The sequence below is a fragment of the Elgaria multicarinata genome, chromosome 18 (genome assembly GCF_023053635.1).
Source record: "Elgaria multicarinata webbii isolate HBS135686 ecotype San Diego chromosome 18, rElgMul1.1.pri, whole genome shotgun sequence".
NCBI lineage: Eukaryota > Metazoa > Chordata > Lepidosauria > Squamata > Anguidae > Elgaria > Elgaria multicarinata.
Window position 1 is genome coordinate 8,446,117 of NC_086188.1, and position 17,399 is coordinate 8,463,515.

General features: G+C 42.4%; 1 protein-coding gene across 5 annotated transcripts in view; it reads left to right on the top strand.

Annotated features, from left to right (window-relative positions):
• Positions 1-17,399, top strand: part of EP400 (E1A binding protein p400) — an 83,501-nt gene that overhangs the window by 1,007 nt on the left and 65,095 nt on the right. For 3 of the 5 annotated variants that reach the window (XM_063144237.1, XM_063144239.1, XM_063144240.1), the window contains exons 2-7: positions 1,730-3,048; positions 7,000-7,110; positions 11,670-11,754; positions 12,086-12,193; positions 12,873-13,261; positions 16,454-16,759. In XM_063144237.1, coding sequence (XP_063000307.1) covers positions 1,756-3,048; positions 7,000-7,110; positions 11,670-11,754; positions 12,086-12,193; positions 12,873-13,261; positions 16,454-16,759 — 2,292 coding nt within the window. In that variant the 5' untranslated portion in view covers positions 1,730-1,755. The remainder of the gene's footprint in view (positions 1-1,729; positions 3,049-6,999; positions 7,111-11,669; positions 11,755-12,085; positions 12,194-12,872; positions 13,262-16,453; positions 16,760-17,399) is intronic. The other 2 variants (XM_063144238.1, XM_063144241.1) reach the window with 1 other exon arrangement.

Here is a 17,399-nt window from a genome sequence, read left to right on the forward strand (position 1 = left end):
ATTTAACAGTTTAAGTTGTTCAGGTAGTTTATTACTATTTATTATCATTAGTAATTTTATTATAGGGTTAAGTGTGGCACGGGTAAAGACTTAACAGTTTGAGGGGTTCAGGTAGTTTATTACTATTGGTTAATATTAATAATAATTTTATTAAAGGGTTAAGTGTGGCACGGATAAACTAACTGTTTAAGTTGTTCAGATAGTTTATTATTAATAATAATATGGGGTTAAGTGTAGCACTGTTTTAAGTTGTTCAGATAGTTTATTGCTTACTATTTATTAATGATAATATTGGGTTAAATGTGACATGGATAAAGACTAACTGTTTAAGTTGTTCAGATAGTTTATTATTATTAATTTTATTATAGGGTTAAGTGTAGCACAGATAATTAACTGTTGTTCAAAGTTTATTATTATTATTTATTATTATTATTGTGAACCGCCCAGAGAGCTTCAGCTATTGGGCGGTATAGAAATAAATAAATAAATATTAATACTTTTGTTATAGGGTTAAGTGTAAGACTTACTGTTTAAGTTGTTCAGATAGTTTAATAAACTACCCCTCAATTGATAGGAGGCTAATACAGATTATTATTATTATTATTATTATTATTATAGGGTTAAATGTAGCACAGATATAGACACACTGCTTTAGCTGTTCAGGTAGTTTAGTAAATTAGTGTGAGCTTTCATTATTATTATTATTATTTATATAGCACCATCAATTTACATGGTGCTGTACAGAGTACAGCAGTACATGGTGCTGTACAGAGTAAAACAGTAAATAGCAATCATGCGTTGCAACCCACTACATCAGATGCTGTAAGTGGAACTGGAGGCTTTGAGTCTGAAAAGACAGTTAACCAGGTGGATCTTTAACTTCCCTGGACATACCATCAAAGACCTCAGGGTGGCAGTTCAGGGATCATGTACTTTATAAAGACTCTTACTGCATCTTGTGGTTTGTAATTGTTGCTCTAAAGAGCTACCTATTAGACTGTAACCCTTGAAATTGTAAACAGTAGGCTAATACAGTTAAATTATTATTATTATTGGGTTAAGTGTGGCTCAGATATAGACCGTTTTAGTTGTTCAGAAAAGCCTTGTTCAGAAGACACCTTAAACCACAGTTTTAACCACGGCAAAATGCCTTATTCACCGTGCTTAAAACCGTGGTTTAAGGTGTCTTCTGAATGGGCCATAGTTTAATAAATTAGCATGAGCTTCCGTGGGTTGCAACCCACTTCATCAGTTGCTGTGAATGGAATTGGAGACTTTGAGGCTGAAAAGACAGTTAAACAAGTAGATCTTTAACCTCCCTAGACATACTTATCCAGGACCTCAGGGTGGCAGTTCTAAAGATATTGAAATCAGGGGCTCGGTTGGAACATGAGAATAAGCGAAGACAAAGAAATGTGATTGTGTTAATCAGGGACTCAATAGACACTATGGTTTCTGTGCACATTATAAAGACGTTTAGTGCATGTTGTGGTTTGTAATTTCCGCTTTACATGAACTGAATGTTTGCTGCAAAATAGACAGGTTTTTGTTCCCAAAAGCTTACAGTCTGTAAATACTGATAGTAGTTGAGATTGCAAGGGGAGGGAAGAGTCAAATCTGACAAACATCAGAGAATGGGTAGGATTGACCAACCAAATGCTATATCTTTACTTTGTTGGAAGGATGTTGTTGTTTTTCCTAATGGTACCTTCTTAAAACGTTTCTTTAGAATTTGAGAACATTAAAAAGGCGATAATGCACCATGGCAACGGTCCTCAGAATGCCCAGCGCCAGCTCCAAAGGTCCCGCTCCTTCACCGGCAGCGAGGGTGAAGAACAGCAGGCAACTCTGCCTCAGTCCCCGGCACCGTCGTTTGCTCCTTCTGCAAGCCCGTCTGCACCGCAGTCTCCCGGCTACCAGATCCAGCAGTTTATCATGAGCAGAGGCCCGGTTACCTTGCAAAATGTTGGATCCGTCGCAGGAGGCAACCAGCAGATCACACTCACCCCGTTGCCCATCCCGAGTCCGACGTCCCCGAGTTTCCAGTTCAGCCCTCAGCAAAGGAGGTTTGAGCATGGATCACCATCCTACATTCAAGTTACTTCACCGCTGCCGCCGCAGGTTCAGTCTCAGAGCCCCACTCAGCCTAGCCCCGTGCCCGTTCAGACCATATCGAACGTTCGGGCAGGTACCCCAGGGCCTGGCTTGGGGATGTGCAGCCAGAGCCCGACGCGGAGTTTCGTTGACGCCAGCGTGCTTGTGAGGCAGATCAGCTTGAGCCCTTCTAACGGCGGGCACTTTGTGTATCAAGAAGGCTCCGGCATCGCCCAAATTTCTCAAGGTGGCACTGCTCAGGTACAGCTGTCCTCTTCCGGAGCACCTGCTACGGTTAGGGAACGCAGGCTGTCGCAGCCCCATTCGCAGACTGGCGGCACCATCCACCATCTTGGTCCGCAGAGTCCTGTAGCTAGTGGAGCAAATATCCAGACTTTACCGAGCTCCGGTCACATTACGACAAATAACCTGCCGCCACAAATCAGCAATATCATCCAAGGCATGCAGCAGCAGCAGCAAGTGCTCCAGGGGCAGCAATTGAGCAGACCCCTCGGATATGATAGGACTTCTGGCGGTTTAATAGCTGGGGTTGGAGGACCTCCTGCTTTTGGAATGACATCACCACCACCTCCCACGAGTCCTTCCCGAGCCAGTATGCCGCAAGGGCTGACGAGCCTCCCTCTCGCTCCGTCGGTCTGCGCTGTGGTGAAAAAGCCCAAAAAATTGGAGGAAGTCCCCCCGGCCACTCAAGAAACTGCTCAGATGAGGAAGCAGTGTTTGGAGTACCACCTCAAGCAAATGGAGGTTTTGAAAGATGCTTTCAAAGAGTATTTGATTGAGTTGTTTTTTCTGCAACACCTTCAAGGAAATATGATGGATTTCTTAGCGTTTAAGAAGAAGCATTGTATGCCGTTACAAACATACCTTAAGCAAAGTGACTTGGATTTGGAGGAGGAGGAGGAAGAGGAGCAATCGGAGGTTATCAACGATGAGGTAAGAAGTCTTGTTGTTTCCCTACTTTAGTCTTACTAAAATCGCGAATCTGATGCCAGTTACTTGCTTTCCAACGTTGTCCTAAGCATAGTTACTAGGAAGCATGTCCGTTGAAATCAGTTAGACTTGTGTCAAAGTAGACATCTAATGTTACGAACAGACGTACAGGGCTCATACTTAGGATCACGGCTAAACTTAGTGGTGGTCGTTTAGTTTCAGTTGAGCTTGATCCTCTGCATGTTTCCATCCACAGACAGGCAGTGTGGTGTAGTGCATGGAGTTTTGGGCTTAGATCAGAGAGATGCAAGTTGGAATTGTGACCTTCCTTAGCCATGAAGCTCAGTGTGTGACCTCAGGCTCTTAGCGTAATTTGCCTTGCAGGGCAGTAATGATAAAATAGGGAAGTGGGGAGGGGGGGGGGGAAATGAGACGATTCCTATGTGTCCTGCTACTGCTGGCTCTTTTTAAAAAAGGCAGGATACAAATGTAGTAATGAAATAATGCTTTAAAGCAATCATGCATTGGATTGCCCGCTTAGATGATTTGTGGTAAAATCCTGTTTTGCCTTAGGGAGTTATTACTACGATATAAAGATTTTCCTCTAGTGTGTGTTGTTAGAAAAGCTTGTTTAACATGGATGCAGAAGTTGTAGATCATTCCTTCATACTTACGTTCCCAGCTGTCATGTTCACATAGAGACCTAAACCTTGAGTATAAACACACTCAATACATTTACTGAAATTCTTGCAAAATGGCAAACTGACCTCTCTGTTAAAAAAGAAGTTCAGGTACGTGATTTGAAGTGAATCTTATGCATGTTTACTCTGGTAAGGCCCACTATGTTCATTGGGGCTTACTTCCAGATGAGTGTGCATAGGATTGCTGTTATAGCTTTGCTAATGTTAACAAGCAAAAACTTTGAACCAATTTTAATACAAGGTTTTCCAGGTTTTTTTTGTGTGTGTGTGTGTAATAACCAGAAATAATGATCAAGGTCAGGATCCAAAGAAAACTATGATTTTTTCCCCATGTGTCTAATCAGCTTTCAGAATTGTTTTTTTTTTTTAAATGCTAGCCCAATCCCAACTTGCTGCATGGTAAAATTTGAAATGCAAGTGAGTTTCCCAAGCAGATACTTGGGGGATAGATGTCTGCTGTTTGCAAGAAGAAAATAATAATAATAATAATAATAATAATAATAATAATAATAACCCACTGAGTAAAGATAAACCAAAAGTAGCTCTCTGAATTCTGGTCCATGTATCCAGTTGCTGCAAGACAGAATGGCTTTAAAACCTGCATTGGCTATAACTGTCTGGGGTGCTTGATCTTGCGAGCAGTTTTCTGTGATTGTCTTGCTAAAAATGGAAAACCTAAAGCCTCTCTTTTTGTAAAAACAAATTATCTGTTCAATCCTATGCATGCATACTCACAAAAAAACCCCCATTGAGCTCAATGAGATTTACTTTGAGGTCTAAAGTAACATGAATGAATTTTGGGATGAGTACTACCTGTATTAGTCAGTTGCAGCAAAAACAACAGAGTCTTGTTGCATCTTAAAGAGTAACACGTTTATTCTGGCATAAGCTTTTGTGGACGTTGCATCTGATGAAGTGGACAGTGTCTACAAACGTTTATGAATAAATGTGTTAATCTTTAAGGTTCCACAAGACTTTGTTGTTTTTGAATGAATTTGTGACCTTAGTGAGTTACCAATCATACAACAGTAGAGTTGGAAGAGGCCTATAAGGCCGTCAAGTCCAACCCCCTGCTCAATGCAGGAATCCACCTTAAAGCATATCTGACAGATGGTTGTCCAGCTGCCTCTTGAATGCCTCTGGTGAAGTCTAGACGTAGACAGGATTTCTGCAGATCCCTTGTTTTAAAGTGTATGTTCCTTATTGCAGAACATCACAGTCTCTTGAACATAATGGGTGCCTACTTTAAGCTTTCATGAACCATAATGGACACCCTTGATGTGATACCACAGCTCCAAAATCCCCCCCCTTTTTTTGGGAGGCATAGGGAAGCCTTTGAATCTGGAGGTCTTACTAGTATATTATGCTCCATGATTCCAGTTTGGAGCAGAATTAGTCACTCACATAATGGGAAGTTATGATGTCATTAGTGATGCATATTGCTCTTTTATTTCTTGTGTTATAAGTATTTTTGTGCTGTTTTGTGAATGGGTAGAATGGCCATTTAAAATAACCTTTAAGTGTTATGGGGCATATAGTTATTGACTTGCAAAACGCCATTTCCTGGGAGGCATGTTTGCACTTGCAAACATTACCAGTCTTCCCCCCCCCCCCCCAATTAAATATTGTAAGTATGTTAACATTTTAGTGTTGTTTTGAAGAACTCTTTAATGGCAGTTGTTAGCAGCCTAATCACCTATTTGCTTCCTTCCAAGTGATGATGGCTGTGTAGCCCCACAAAACTAGAGACACTGATGAGGTGAAGTTAATATCTTATATTAGACTGTCAAGCAGGCTTTTAAGTTATATGGAACTGTTCATCAGGCAGAATAAATATTCAGATGGAATGAACTCTTATACGTTCTTTGGGTTTTGATCTCGGTGCTGTGAATCTAGTTTCAAATTTTGTACGCCAGTGGATTCGGCTGAATCAGGGACAAGGACCATTTAAAAAAAGAAAGACCAAGAATCAACCCATCTCCATCACACAAGAAATCATTTTTGTTCTGTTCTGTTCTGCAGAACCAGTCCTAATGAAAGTGACTTGTTAATTCTATGAAAGCTATTTCACCATAATGTGCCTCTTCTTTCTTCCAAACTTTTAGATTGAGGCAACAAGTTCTATAGAAAAAGTCATTCTTGGAAAAGTCCTATTGAAATCCGTTATAGGGATTGAATAAACTCTTTTAAGGTTGTATGAATAGGTCAGATGGCACATAAAAACAAACTGTATAACTTCTGTGTTTTGAAATTTAATAAACTGTACTCTTAACTATACATAGTGATCTTTTAAAAATATGACTTTTAATCTTTTTTCATGTAAGGTTTTTTTTTTGTTTTTTTGTTTTTTGGCTGGTGAAAAATGATTTTTATGTGCTTGTTGGTCTGGTGTAATGTAAATAAATGCTTTAAGGTTTTCACTGGAATGCTTAACAAAATTCAGTTACAATTCTGTTTGATGTAGTTCTGCCTAACTAGGTTGACAGGGCAGTTCTCTTTCTTTTGCTGTGTGGTACTTGTTGAGCTACACAACCCAAAAGCTTCTTAACATTGTACAACCCTTTTTGAGAAATCTTAATATTTTTCATTTGGGGGAAAAATTGATGAAAGGCTTTTACTAAACCATGGCAAGAAATAAACGTCTGTGGATGTTGATCAAGCTGTGTGACCTTTTCCAAAATAAGGGGGTTTGTGGTGGGTGTACCTCCTTTCTTTGTATTTTGTGGTCTTCCTCTCTTTTATCCCCCACCCACTTTCTTCATCACCTTTTGCTAAAGCAACGCACCTCATCCCTTGCCTGGGTGGGCTGATCACTATGGGGATTGGGTGAGGGGAGCGAATGAAAGCTATGCTCATTGCTTAATAAATGTTGGGGCTCTTCTGAGTGTGAACTGTCTGTCATGCTAATTTTGTTGTCTGTTAGGAATCCAAGATCTGAAAAGTTAACCCATGTTATTGCCTAGTTTAAGTTTCAATGTCAACTTTCAGAGAGTTGCAGCTAGTCCGCCCCTCCCGCTCTGTTTTGCTGTTTAATGACAAAACAGAACTTTATTTAAAAACGACGGACAAACGAAACCGGGTTCGAATTGAATCACATCGACAGGCCCTTTGTTACTTTTCCCCTCTTCAGTGAGGAACCATCAATGCAATGCAAAGCAGGGTGCGTTGATCGGAGATATATTTTTTTTACAAAAAAAGAAAAGAAAAGAAAATGATTTCCCTTTTTGTTTTTCCCAAAAATATCTTCTCTCAGGTAAAGGTTGTGACAGGAAAGGATGGGCAGACTGGTACTCCTGTTGCTATAGCAACCCAGCTTCCTCCAAATGTTTCTGCTGCTTTTTCATCTCAGCAGCAGCCATTTCAGGTACTTTTTCAATGGTTCTAAACTTGTAGTTTCATCCCAGATTTATTATTATTCGCATTCAGATTTGGTATTTCAAAGCAGAATTTGTATTTTCCCCAAGAGCCCATCCCTTCTTATTTTAAAACAAAAGTGAACACTTAAAATCTTTAAATTTTCAGATGCATGAGTGTTTATGGAACACTGAGGAAGTTACTTTTCCCTCCCTTGTCTCAAAGTTGCTGGCTTATTTCATTAACTTTCAGCTTTTAATGTGTTCCACTTTGGTTTGCTTGTCTTTTGGTTCCCTTGTGCGTTCTGCCTAGTAACAGTGTGGGTCTTTCTCTGTCTGTGGCAATATGACTGTGGATTCCTTCTAAAATTCTGTTCTCTCTTTTTTTCATCCTCAATTTTGAAGGTTTTTGAATACAAATACAAAAGATGGCAGATTTGCAGCTGTACCAATTTAAGAAGCACCATCATAAATGCATAGTCAAATAACTTACCATTTTATTGTCAATTAAATATGCTATAGATCTTTTGAATTGCTGGATTAAGTTGTGGGTGCCACAAAGTAGATTTATGGGTTATCACATCCAGTGCTGAAGGTCATGTTAGAAACAACAGCCTGCTTCAGACTGTAATGATGTACCATGATTTGTCATTTTAAGAATGAGCCTTCTCAAGTCTTGGACTCACAGGCTCCTTTCTCTCCTCTCCATCTTCTTGCATGAAGAGATTGATAGCTTCTACTTTTGCTTTTGAGCTAACCACAGTTCTCCAATCTCCGCGAACTGTGGTTTGTTCGAACTGGTTTGCTCTAACTTGCTTTGTTTACAAACTAAACTGTCTTTATTGGTTGTTAACCAAACATAGAGCAAATCATATCTCCCTGAGTTCAGGTGTAACAGAACTCATGGTTACTTCAGATTCAGAAGGTTTTGATCTCCTCATGTGCAAAGGGGGATGGGCGTGTGTGTATATAAGCCTGAAGCTCATGCTGTCTCGTTCTTGGATTTTCATTATTTATTTATTTACAATATTCATATACTGCTCCCCATTCAGAATTTCAGAGGACGAAATAAAATAGAATAAAAACACATTGAAAGAACATTTTAAAAGAAACAAAGTGCAAAATAAACTGCAGCTGGTCATTGAGGGAAGGCTTCCTGGAAGAACAATGTTTTCTTCCAAAGTTGGCGCCTGCCTCCAGAGGCAGTGAGTTTCGTAGGAAGGGAGCCACCACAAGGAAGGCTCTTCCCCTGGTGAACTCCAAATGGATGATAGGTCCAGGAGCACGTCCTTGGATGATCTCAGTGATCAGGCAGGTTGATAGTGTAGAAGGCACTCTCTCAGGTATCCTGGTCCCAAGTTGATTACGGCTGTGTACATCATGGCCAAGCCGAGCCATTCTGATTGGATTGGGTGCCTTCATGACAGAAAGGCAATTCATAAGACCTTATACATAAATATTACGGTTAATAAGCATGTTTGGTTACGGTCAATTAGTGCGATTTAGTTGTTCTTTCTGTAAACATAGTGGATTCCAAACTTCAAAGAGTGTGTTGCACTTATTCTCTAGTATTCTTAATGATAAATTAAGTCCTGAACAAATATTGATGTACGATGTATTAGATAGTTTTAGAAGTCTATGTGATTTATTATAGGAATAACCACTTTACGGGTGTCTTTTCCCCCCATATCTCCTTACACTTTCCAGTGCTTCAGCTTTTTTAAAAATTGTCTTCAGCAAAATACAAAACTTGTGCAAGCTGACTTTTTTTAAAAAACACACACAAATGCTTCTATTGGTTTGATTGCTCAACAGTATTAATATACCGCTTTTCATTCCTACACAACACATAATATCTGGAATTCACTGCCCCAAGGTGTAGTGACAGCTGCTAGCTGAGATGGCTTCAAAAGAGGATTAGACAAATTCATGAATTAGGAAACCTCTATTAATAGGTATTAGCAATGGTGGCATAATGGAACCTCCGAGTTCAGGGGCAGTGTGCCACTGAATACCAGTTGCAGGGGAACATCAGTGAGAGAAGGCTGTTGCCTCCATGCCTTGCTCATAGATTAACTGGTAGCATCTGGGTAGTTGCTGTGAGAAGCAGGATGCTAGTCTAAATGGTCTCATCCATCAGGGCCCTTCTTATGTAGTCAAGACTTTAAAAAACAAGGATGTGGACTCTGAAGATGCTCTCTCTAAGGTTGCAGGATTGTGCTGTACAAAATGCAGAGAGCCAGTGTGGTATAGTGGTTAGAGTGTTGGATTGGGACTCCGGAGATCCGGATTCTATTCCCCACTCGGCCACGAATCTCGGCCATTGGGTGACTTTGGGCCAGTCACTGAACCTCAGCCTAACCTACCTCATGGGATTGTTGGGATAATAAAATAGAGGAGGAAGAAGACCACATAGAATCATAGAATAGCAGAGTTGGAAGGTGCCTACAAGGCCATTGAGTCCAACCCCCTGCTCAATGCAGGAATCCACCCTAAAGCATCCCTGACAGATGGTTGTCCAGCTGCCTCTTGAGTGCCTCTTGGGTGGGAGAGCCCACAACCTCCCTAGGTAACTGATTCCATTGTCGCACTGCTCTAACAGTCAGGAAGTTTTTCCTGATGTCCAGCCGGAATCTGGCTTCCTGTAACTTGAGCCCATTATTCCGTGTCCTGCACTCTGGGAGGATCGAGAAGAGATCCTGGCCCTCTTCTGTGTGACAACCTTTTAAGTATTTGAAGATTGCTATCATGTCTCCCCACAATCGTCTCTTCTCCAGGCTAAACATGCCCAGTTCTTTCAGTCTCTCTTCATAGGGCTTTGTTTCCAGACCCCTGATCATCCTGGTTGCCCTCCTCTGAACGCGCTCCAGCTTGTCTGCGTCCTTCTTGAATTGTGGAGCCCAGAACTGGACGCAATACTCTAGATGAGGCCTAACCAGGGCCGAATAGAGAGGAACCAGTACCTCACGTGATTTGGAAACTATACTTCTATTAATGCAGGCCAAATAGCATTTGCCTTTCTTGCAGCCATATCGCACTGTTGGCTCATATTCAGCTTGTGATCTACAACAATTTCATACATAACAACATAACATAAGTTGACTTGGGTTCTTTGCAAGGGGAAAAAAGCCAGTGTATAAATGTAACAAGAAAAAATATTTATTATTTCTCTCTTAAAATACTTCTATGCTGCTTAATATATTAAAATCCCTAAGCGGTTTCCATTAAAATGCACAGCAAAAACAACCAACCGAATTTAACCGTGTAACATCCCAGATAAAACAAATAAGGAAAACATTTTAAAAAATTAAAAACTTTACAATACTTTAACAATAACATCAGGGTAGTAGCAGAGTCAGGTGCGTTAAAAATACAACATAACAGTTTAATAGCGCAGATAAAACAATAACTAAGGAAAACATTAAAAATGTTTGAAACATTACAATACTGTAACAATAACAGGGTAGTGCCAGAGTCGGGTGTGTTTTCAAGAGTTGTTTAAAACTTGCCCTCTTTTCTGCCTCTCGAACTACATGTTGGTGAGCTTTCCATAGGATGGGTGCCACCACCGAGAAGGCCCTCTGTTGCACCACTACCTGAATTAAAGTCCCTTCCCTGTGGAGTTAGCACTTTCAGCTGGATAGAAGTAAAAGAGAGAATAGAAACATGGACATTAGTTGCCACAGAAAAGGCTAGCGTAAGACTGATTTGAAGGGTGGATGTTCCGGAGACTAGAAGGTGGTTTGCAAATAATATATGATGATGGAAGGCCCTCTTCCGCCAGTGTGAAATACAATTCCTTCCTCCGTACAACACAGCTCTCACAATGATTGGCATTTTGCTAGTGTTATGATGGTTGACTTAGTAAATTACCTTTGCTTGCACAGGTTCAGTTTATTTTCAGTGTAGCTTTCTTCTTCCAGTATCTTGGTAGTCTACCAACTAACTTTGTTTCTTAATTAGAAATTGGATGGCTTTGTACGCTCCATTGTTACGTACATTGGAAATTGCTGGGCATAGGAGGAATTGCTCTGAATTTGGGTGGGAGCCACAGAGTAATACTGCAAGGAGTGAGCTTTTGACATGTCTATTTGTAATGCAAAATAAGGTTATGACTCATTACAAGATCAAGCAGATGGAGGTTTTCAGCTGTGAGAGAAGCAACTCTTGATGTATATTTGCTTTAATAGGAAATAAGAGACCCAAAAACTGCCACATAGAAAGAAAATATATTTCTGTAACATAAAGTGAATCGTTTGAAAATAAATGTTGTTGATAAAACGGGCGCCAAGTCATCTTAAACAGTTATTATTATTATTATTATTATTTATTTATTTATTTATTTATATAGCACCATACATGGAAGTGCAGGCAAGTATAGTGGGGTTGCTTCATATTCCTTCATTACAGACTTTTTCAAAAATGGCTAGCAACTCTTAGGTGTTTCTCTTGAGTTCTTCCTCATGCAGGTTTTTTTTTAATTGGTTAAGTATTGGGTTGATAAGGCTCTGTGATGTCTGTAAAAGGGGATTTAACCGGATTTTGATGGTTCTGTTTTGTTTTATAATAGCAGGCGCATGCAGGGGCTGCTGTAACGGGAACTGTGAATACCATAGAAATTGAAGCTTTTAAGAGACAACAAGCGCTTACTTCAGGTATGGTCTCTTTCAGCGAAACTTGTATTGTCCCTGTAGGCTCTTAACACAAGGACCGCCTTTTGCCCAGCACTTGCTTAAAAACGCCTTCTTCGGTTTGACCGTGTCGGCCGAGCAATGTGGTCCGTTCGTTGCGATGGAGAGCGTGTGTCACGTGCTCTGTTCCGCAGTCGATAGGCGTGAGTTTTGAAGCGCCTGCTGTGGCAGCGCTATAACGTCCACTGTAGATAGCCAACCAATCTTAAGGTCAACGGGGGCCATCTTTGTAAACGTTGTAACCTGAATCCCCTACCGCTGTACCCTGCCGTAAATGGAATTTGAATATCACCAGATTCGTCTAAGAGACCCCGAATTGAAGTGGGCCGTCATGGGATGGTTTTTCAGCATCCAGGCGTGACTTCAGGAGTCCCTCTTCAACAGCTCATGCCAACAGCACAAGGTACTGTGTCGCCACATGCCAGCCACGGATTAATTTAGCAAGGGGTGTGCGTGTGTGTGGACGTCGGCGCCGGAAGCAGAAAACTTGCAGAACCCTAACCCTTTCTCAGATCTCTGCTTCCGCCCCGTGCTTCCCCCCACCCCACCCCTTGCAAATTAATATCTGCTGTGAAATGCCTTGTTCATGTCAAAGGAGCTGAGTGACGGGCTCCAGCGATGCATGTGGGCATGGAAAACGGTCACGCAATTCGATGCAGACTCATTTACTGGTTTGCAAAAGTTTGGCTCTTGAGGGTAGACGTTTGTTTTTGTTTTAAAAATGTGTATTAGTTCTTACATTCGTGCTGTGTGCGTGTTGTTGTTTTTTAAATTACATTTAGCTGTCAGCGACATTTAAAAATCTTAGGACCTGTAGATGACCATTTAGTAATAAGATTTGTTTTGTGCTGTGTGTACTGACTCATTATAATTATTATTTTTTTAAAAAAAAATAATCCTTTTTTGTGGCATGGTAGATTCATATTGACTAAAATGCCCAATGGCGTTTTGTTTAATGGATGGCGTTATTCGGCAAAGCGTTCACTTGATCTCCTCGATGTTATCTGGCGTTGGAAGAGTCTGGCAAAAGCGTGGGCTTCTGAAATCACCGCTTTCTGTTTTTCTCGCCTTGTTTCCTGCAGGCGGGATGCCCCCCACCCCTCAAGCGGTACAACTCACGGGGCAGAAGCAAAGCCAGCAGCAGTATGATCCCTCCAAGGGGCCTCCGGTGCAGAACGCGGCAAGTCTACACACTCCACCCCCACAGCTGCCTGGGAGGCTGCAGCCCACCAACGTCCCTGTCGCGTCCCTCCCGGCGGCGCTGCAGCTCACACAGCCGCCCCCGCCGATGACAGACGCTCCTGTGCCGCCTCCGATGCATGTCAAGGCCCAGCCGCAAAGCGTCTCCGTCGTTGCTGCACCCCACAGCCAGGTTCAAGGGCCGATTCAGCAGCAGGCGCAGCCAGCCGCGCACGTGCAAGGGCAGCTATCGGCGCAGGTATTGCAGCCACAAGCTCCAGCACAGCAGCAGGTATTTGGGTGTGGAGATGTAGCCGTGGCAGAAGAGTCTGTTCCAAAGGCTTCTGTCAGGCATAGGTACAAGGCCTGCCTTGTACCTAGTGGTTAGGTTAATGAGGAAATGGTTTGAGAACGTGAAATGTTCTCCGCAAGTTTATCTCTGTAAGAACTTTCCATGGGAGTAGTGAGCCAGCTATTTATTTATTCATTTATTTATTCCATTTTTGTACCACCCAATAGCCGAAGCTCTCTGGGCAGTTCACAAAAATGAAAGCCATAATAAAACAACCAACAGGTTAAAAACGCAAATACAAAATACAGTATAAAAAGCACAACCAGGATAAAAACCACGCAGCAAAAATTGATATCAGATTAAAATACAGAGTTAGAACAGTAAAATTTAAATTTAAGTTAAAATTAAGTGTTAAAATACTGGTAGAATAAAAAGGTCTTCAGCTGGCGACGAAAGGAGTACAGTGTAGGCGCCAGGCGGACCTCTCTGGGGAGCTCATTCCGCAACCAGGGTGCCACTGCTACTCTCATGGGAACTTCTTACAGAGATAGGCTTGCAAAGAACGTTTGACATTCTCAAACCATTTCCTAATAAATCTAACTACTAGGTACAAGGCAGGCCTTGTACCTATACCTGACAGCTTCTTTCTTTGTGTTGAAACGGGGTGGGGTTTTTTTGGAAGGAGTGGAAGGGTAGAGCCTAGAAATGTGGAATCACTGCTTTGCAACTGGGAATCTCACACCTCATATGCAGAGCAAGCACTGACTTCATTTTATGACGCTTCTGTACTGCCCAATAGCCAGAGCTCTCTGTGCAGTTCACAAAAGTCGTTCGAGCTGACTTAACGGAGGGCTGCTTTAAGTAAGGTCCTGCTGCATTTGAGCGTGACCGCAGAGTACAAAGTGCAGGTGCATGTCTTATATTTGAAATGCACTCACATGTATTGTTAGTAGATTTAAAACATGGAGAGTTGGACCATCAGAAAAGAGCTGATACACCCTATTATACAGGCTTTGCCTGGCCGCTCCCCTGAGACCCTGATGGTTAACCTCCTCCAGGGCCAAAATCAATCAATCGCTATACAGGTTGCCAAGTTTCTGAATCTGGCCATTCTCATCAGACCACATATGATTGCTTGAATTTTCCTCCTATGTTCTGTTCAAGATCTAATGTTAACACATGTCCCATTCTTGCTCTGATCTTATACTCCCTTTTACCCTTGATTTTTATGTATTATTAATTATATGTTTTATATGCTTAAGTTATCTTATTGACCTTTCGCTTGGAATAACTGTACCTTTCTTTTTCTGGTCTGTTGACTGTAAATAAAGGATTGATTGATTGATTGGGAGAATTGGACCTTTCCCAAAGGCTGCACATGCAAGGAGTAAAGCAGCTGAAATGCACACAAGCGCAGTTCGAATATGATGTGTAGCATGCAGACCTTGCGCCTGGGCATCTTAGCCAATGCCTCTCTACGTGCCTGCCACCATTCTCCTCCTCCGCAGCTGCTACAGAGATTACATAGGGCTTGTAGTTGGTCTACGGAATCTCACTTGTAGATTTGAGCATGTTTTTTGCTTCCTTTTGCTTTCCTATGTGAAAGCTCAGGTTCCTTAAAATTGGGAAAGGTGTGGATGGGAAAAACCATTAGGATCCAAGCCATATTTATCTATTTACATAATTTATATCCCATGCTTTCACCATAAATTTAGGTTCCCAGGGCAGCTAACAGAATAGTAAAGAAGAAAAGTACAATTTAATCAATAATAATCATAATTCTGTTGCTGGGAAGGAAACGAACCCAATACAAAAATGAGCAGTCTATTCAAATAGACAGTAAAATCAAACTGTCCTAACGCTCGCATTCTTAAAAGCCTGGGAAAATGGAAAGGTTTTCTCCTGGTGCCTAAACGATAGGCACAACGGCTCCTGGTGGATGCTTTGGGGAGGCTGCTCCAGAGGCAAAGAAACACCACGGAAAGGGTTTTCTTTCCAGCTGCCACCCACCCTATGTCAGATGGTGGGGGCACCCGGAGAAAGGCCACATGTGTGCATATATAGCACACGAGAGAGAGTCTCCATCCCCCACCCACCCCCGCGTACTGGAGGAAAGTGTGGATTTAAATGCTTGTAGCATCGTACACAGCTAGGGTTCCTTCCATGTATTTATGCACTCAGGGTGGGGCTGTTTGAGCGTAGACGTTGCTCAGTTCTCCATGCCCACGGTCTTTAAGTTAAGACGTAATTGAGAGGGAGTAAAACGTGCTTTCTTGCCTAGGCAGTAAGCCTATATATACCAGTTGCTGGGGAACATGAGCGGGAGGGTGCTCTGTGTCCTGCTTTGTGGGTTCCTGGCCGACAGCCGCTTGGCCGCTGTGTGAACAGAGTGCTGGACTAGATGGACCCTTGGTCTGATCCAGCAGGGCTCTCCTTATGTTATGATACTGGGGTCTGCAGGGACCAAGCCCACCGGTGTCTCTCAAGTGTAAGCATTTACTTTCCTCCATCTAAGTGAGTACTGCCATTCACTACTATGGAGAAAACCTGCTGTGCTACCCTTGGAGATAATGTTGATTGCAAATGCTGGTCTCAATCCCCGACATTGGGTGGCCCAGCCTTTCCCAGTGGGTAACTAGTGAGCCTGCAAGCTTTGTTGGGGTGCACCCGTGTGTGTCTTTCAGCTATAATGTCGCCATACATGTTTGTTACTTATTCATTTATTACATTTATTTCCCGCCTTTTTTCCTCTAAGGAACCCAAGGCAGCGTACATAATCCTAATCCATTTTATCCTCACAACAACAACCCTGTGAGGAAGGTTGGGCTGAGAGTCTGTGACTGGCCCAAAGTCACCCAATGAGCTTCCATGGTTGAGTGGGGACTAGAATCCGGATCTCTTGACTCCCAGTCCAACACTCCAGCCAGTACAAGGCATTGGTTCTATACTTCATGACTGGCAGCTCACATTCCAAAACGGCCAGCGTAATTTTATATATATATACGCTGTCACAATTCTTGTGGCTACAGTCTGATCCGAAAACAAACTCACATTTCCTTTGAAACGGTCCGGATTGGCACAGTTAGGTCACCCTTTGATTAGTATAGTTTTGTAACGCAAATGTCAACGGGGTATCACTAGAAGTCCTTTTGTTTGTCGTTTTAATCCTGGATGGGTGTGTGCCCTTTGCAGGCCGTGACCCTGGGCCGAGCTTCGGCAGACTCCGTCCAAACCTCTCAGCGGCTTTCAACAAACGTGCTTCCTCCTACCTCGTCCAACCCACCAGCAGCCATTCCCAGCGCGGCGCCCCAGTCCACGTACCCGGCACAGACAAACCGGACCTCGCCAGCGACGAATAAATCGGCGTCTCCGATCGCCTCCAAACCCCCAGGCTTGGCAGTGACCACGGCACCGAAGGTTCAGAGTCCAGCTCAAAATACAGCCGCCGTTCTCCCACAGGACAGCTCCCAAGAGAAGCTGGCAGAGCAAGTTAAACTGGTAAAGATTCTCCCCCCACCCCAATCTGATGGCAAAAAAGCTAAATATGCAGTCAGATTGAGATTATCAATTATGAGTGTGCATCTGATGGCATCTGGTTTCCCCTTCCGCCTTCATAGCAACACTGCCAGTATTCTCTGCCTTATGATTAGTAGTACTGAACAGAGAGCGGCCTTTATCAGCTTCATTATTTCTTCTTATTATTATTATTATTTATTTATATAGCGCCATCAATGTACATGGTGCTGTACAGAGTAACACAATAAAACAGCAAGACCCTGCCGCATAGGCTTACATTCTAATAAAATCATAATAAAACAATAAGGAGGGGAAGAGAATGCACCAAACAGGCACAGGGTAGATTCTTGTCACACAACCGTCCCTGCTTCTGTGTGGACCAAAATCAGAACTTATCTCAAAGTAGGTTTTGGCGTCTGTGGGGTGCCTGCTCTTTCACGTGCGAAGGCGGGTCTGTTGGATGGCTTCTTGTGAGCTCGACGCCTGCAATTTTAGGATGTGATTTGCACGCTGATTTGCATATCCCAGATTAGGTTAGAAGCTGGCATCAAGGGCATTCATTGCTTTTCCTCCGCAATGAATTCCTTTGAATTCCAGCCCCACCCCACGCCCCCCGGCAGCA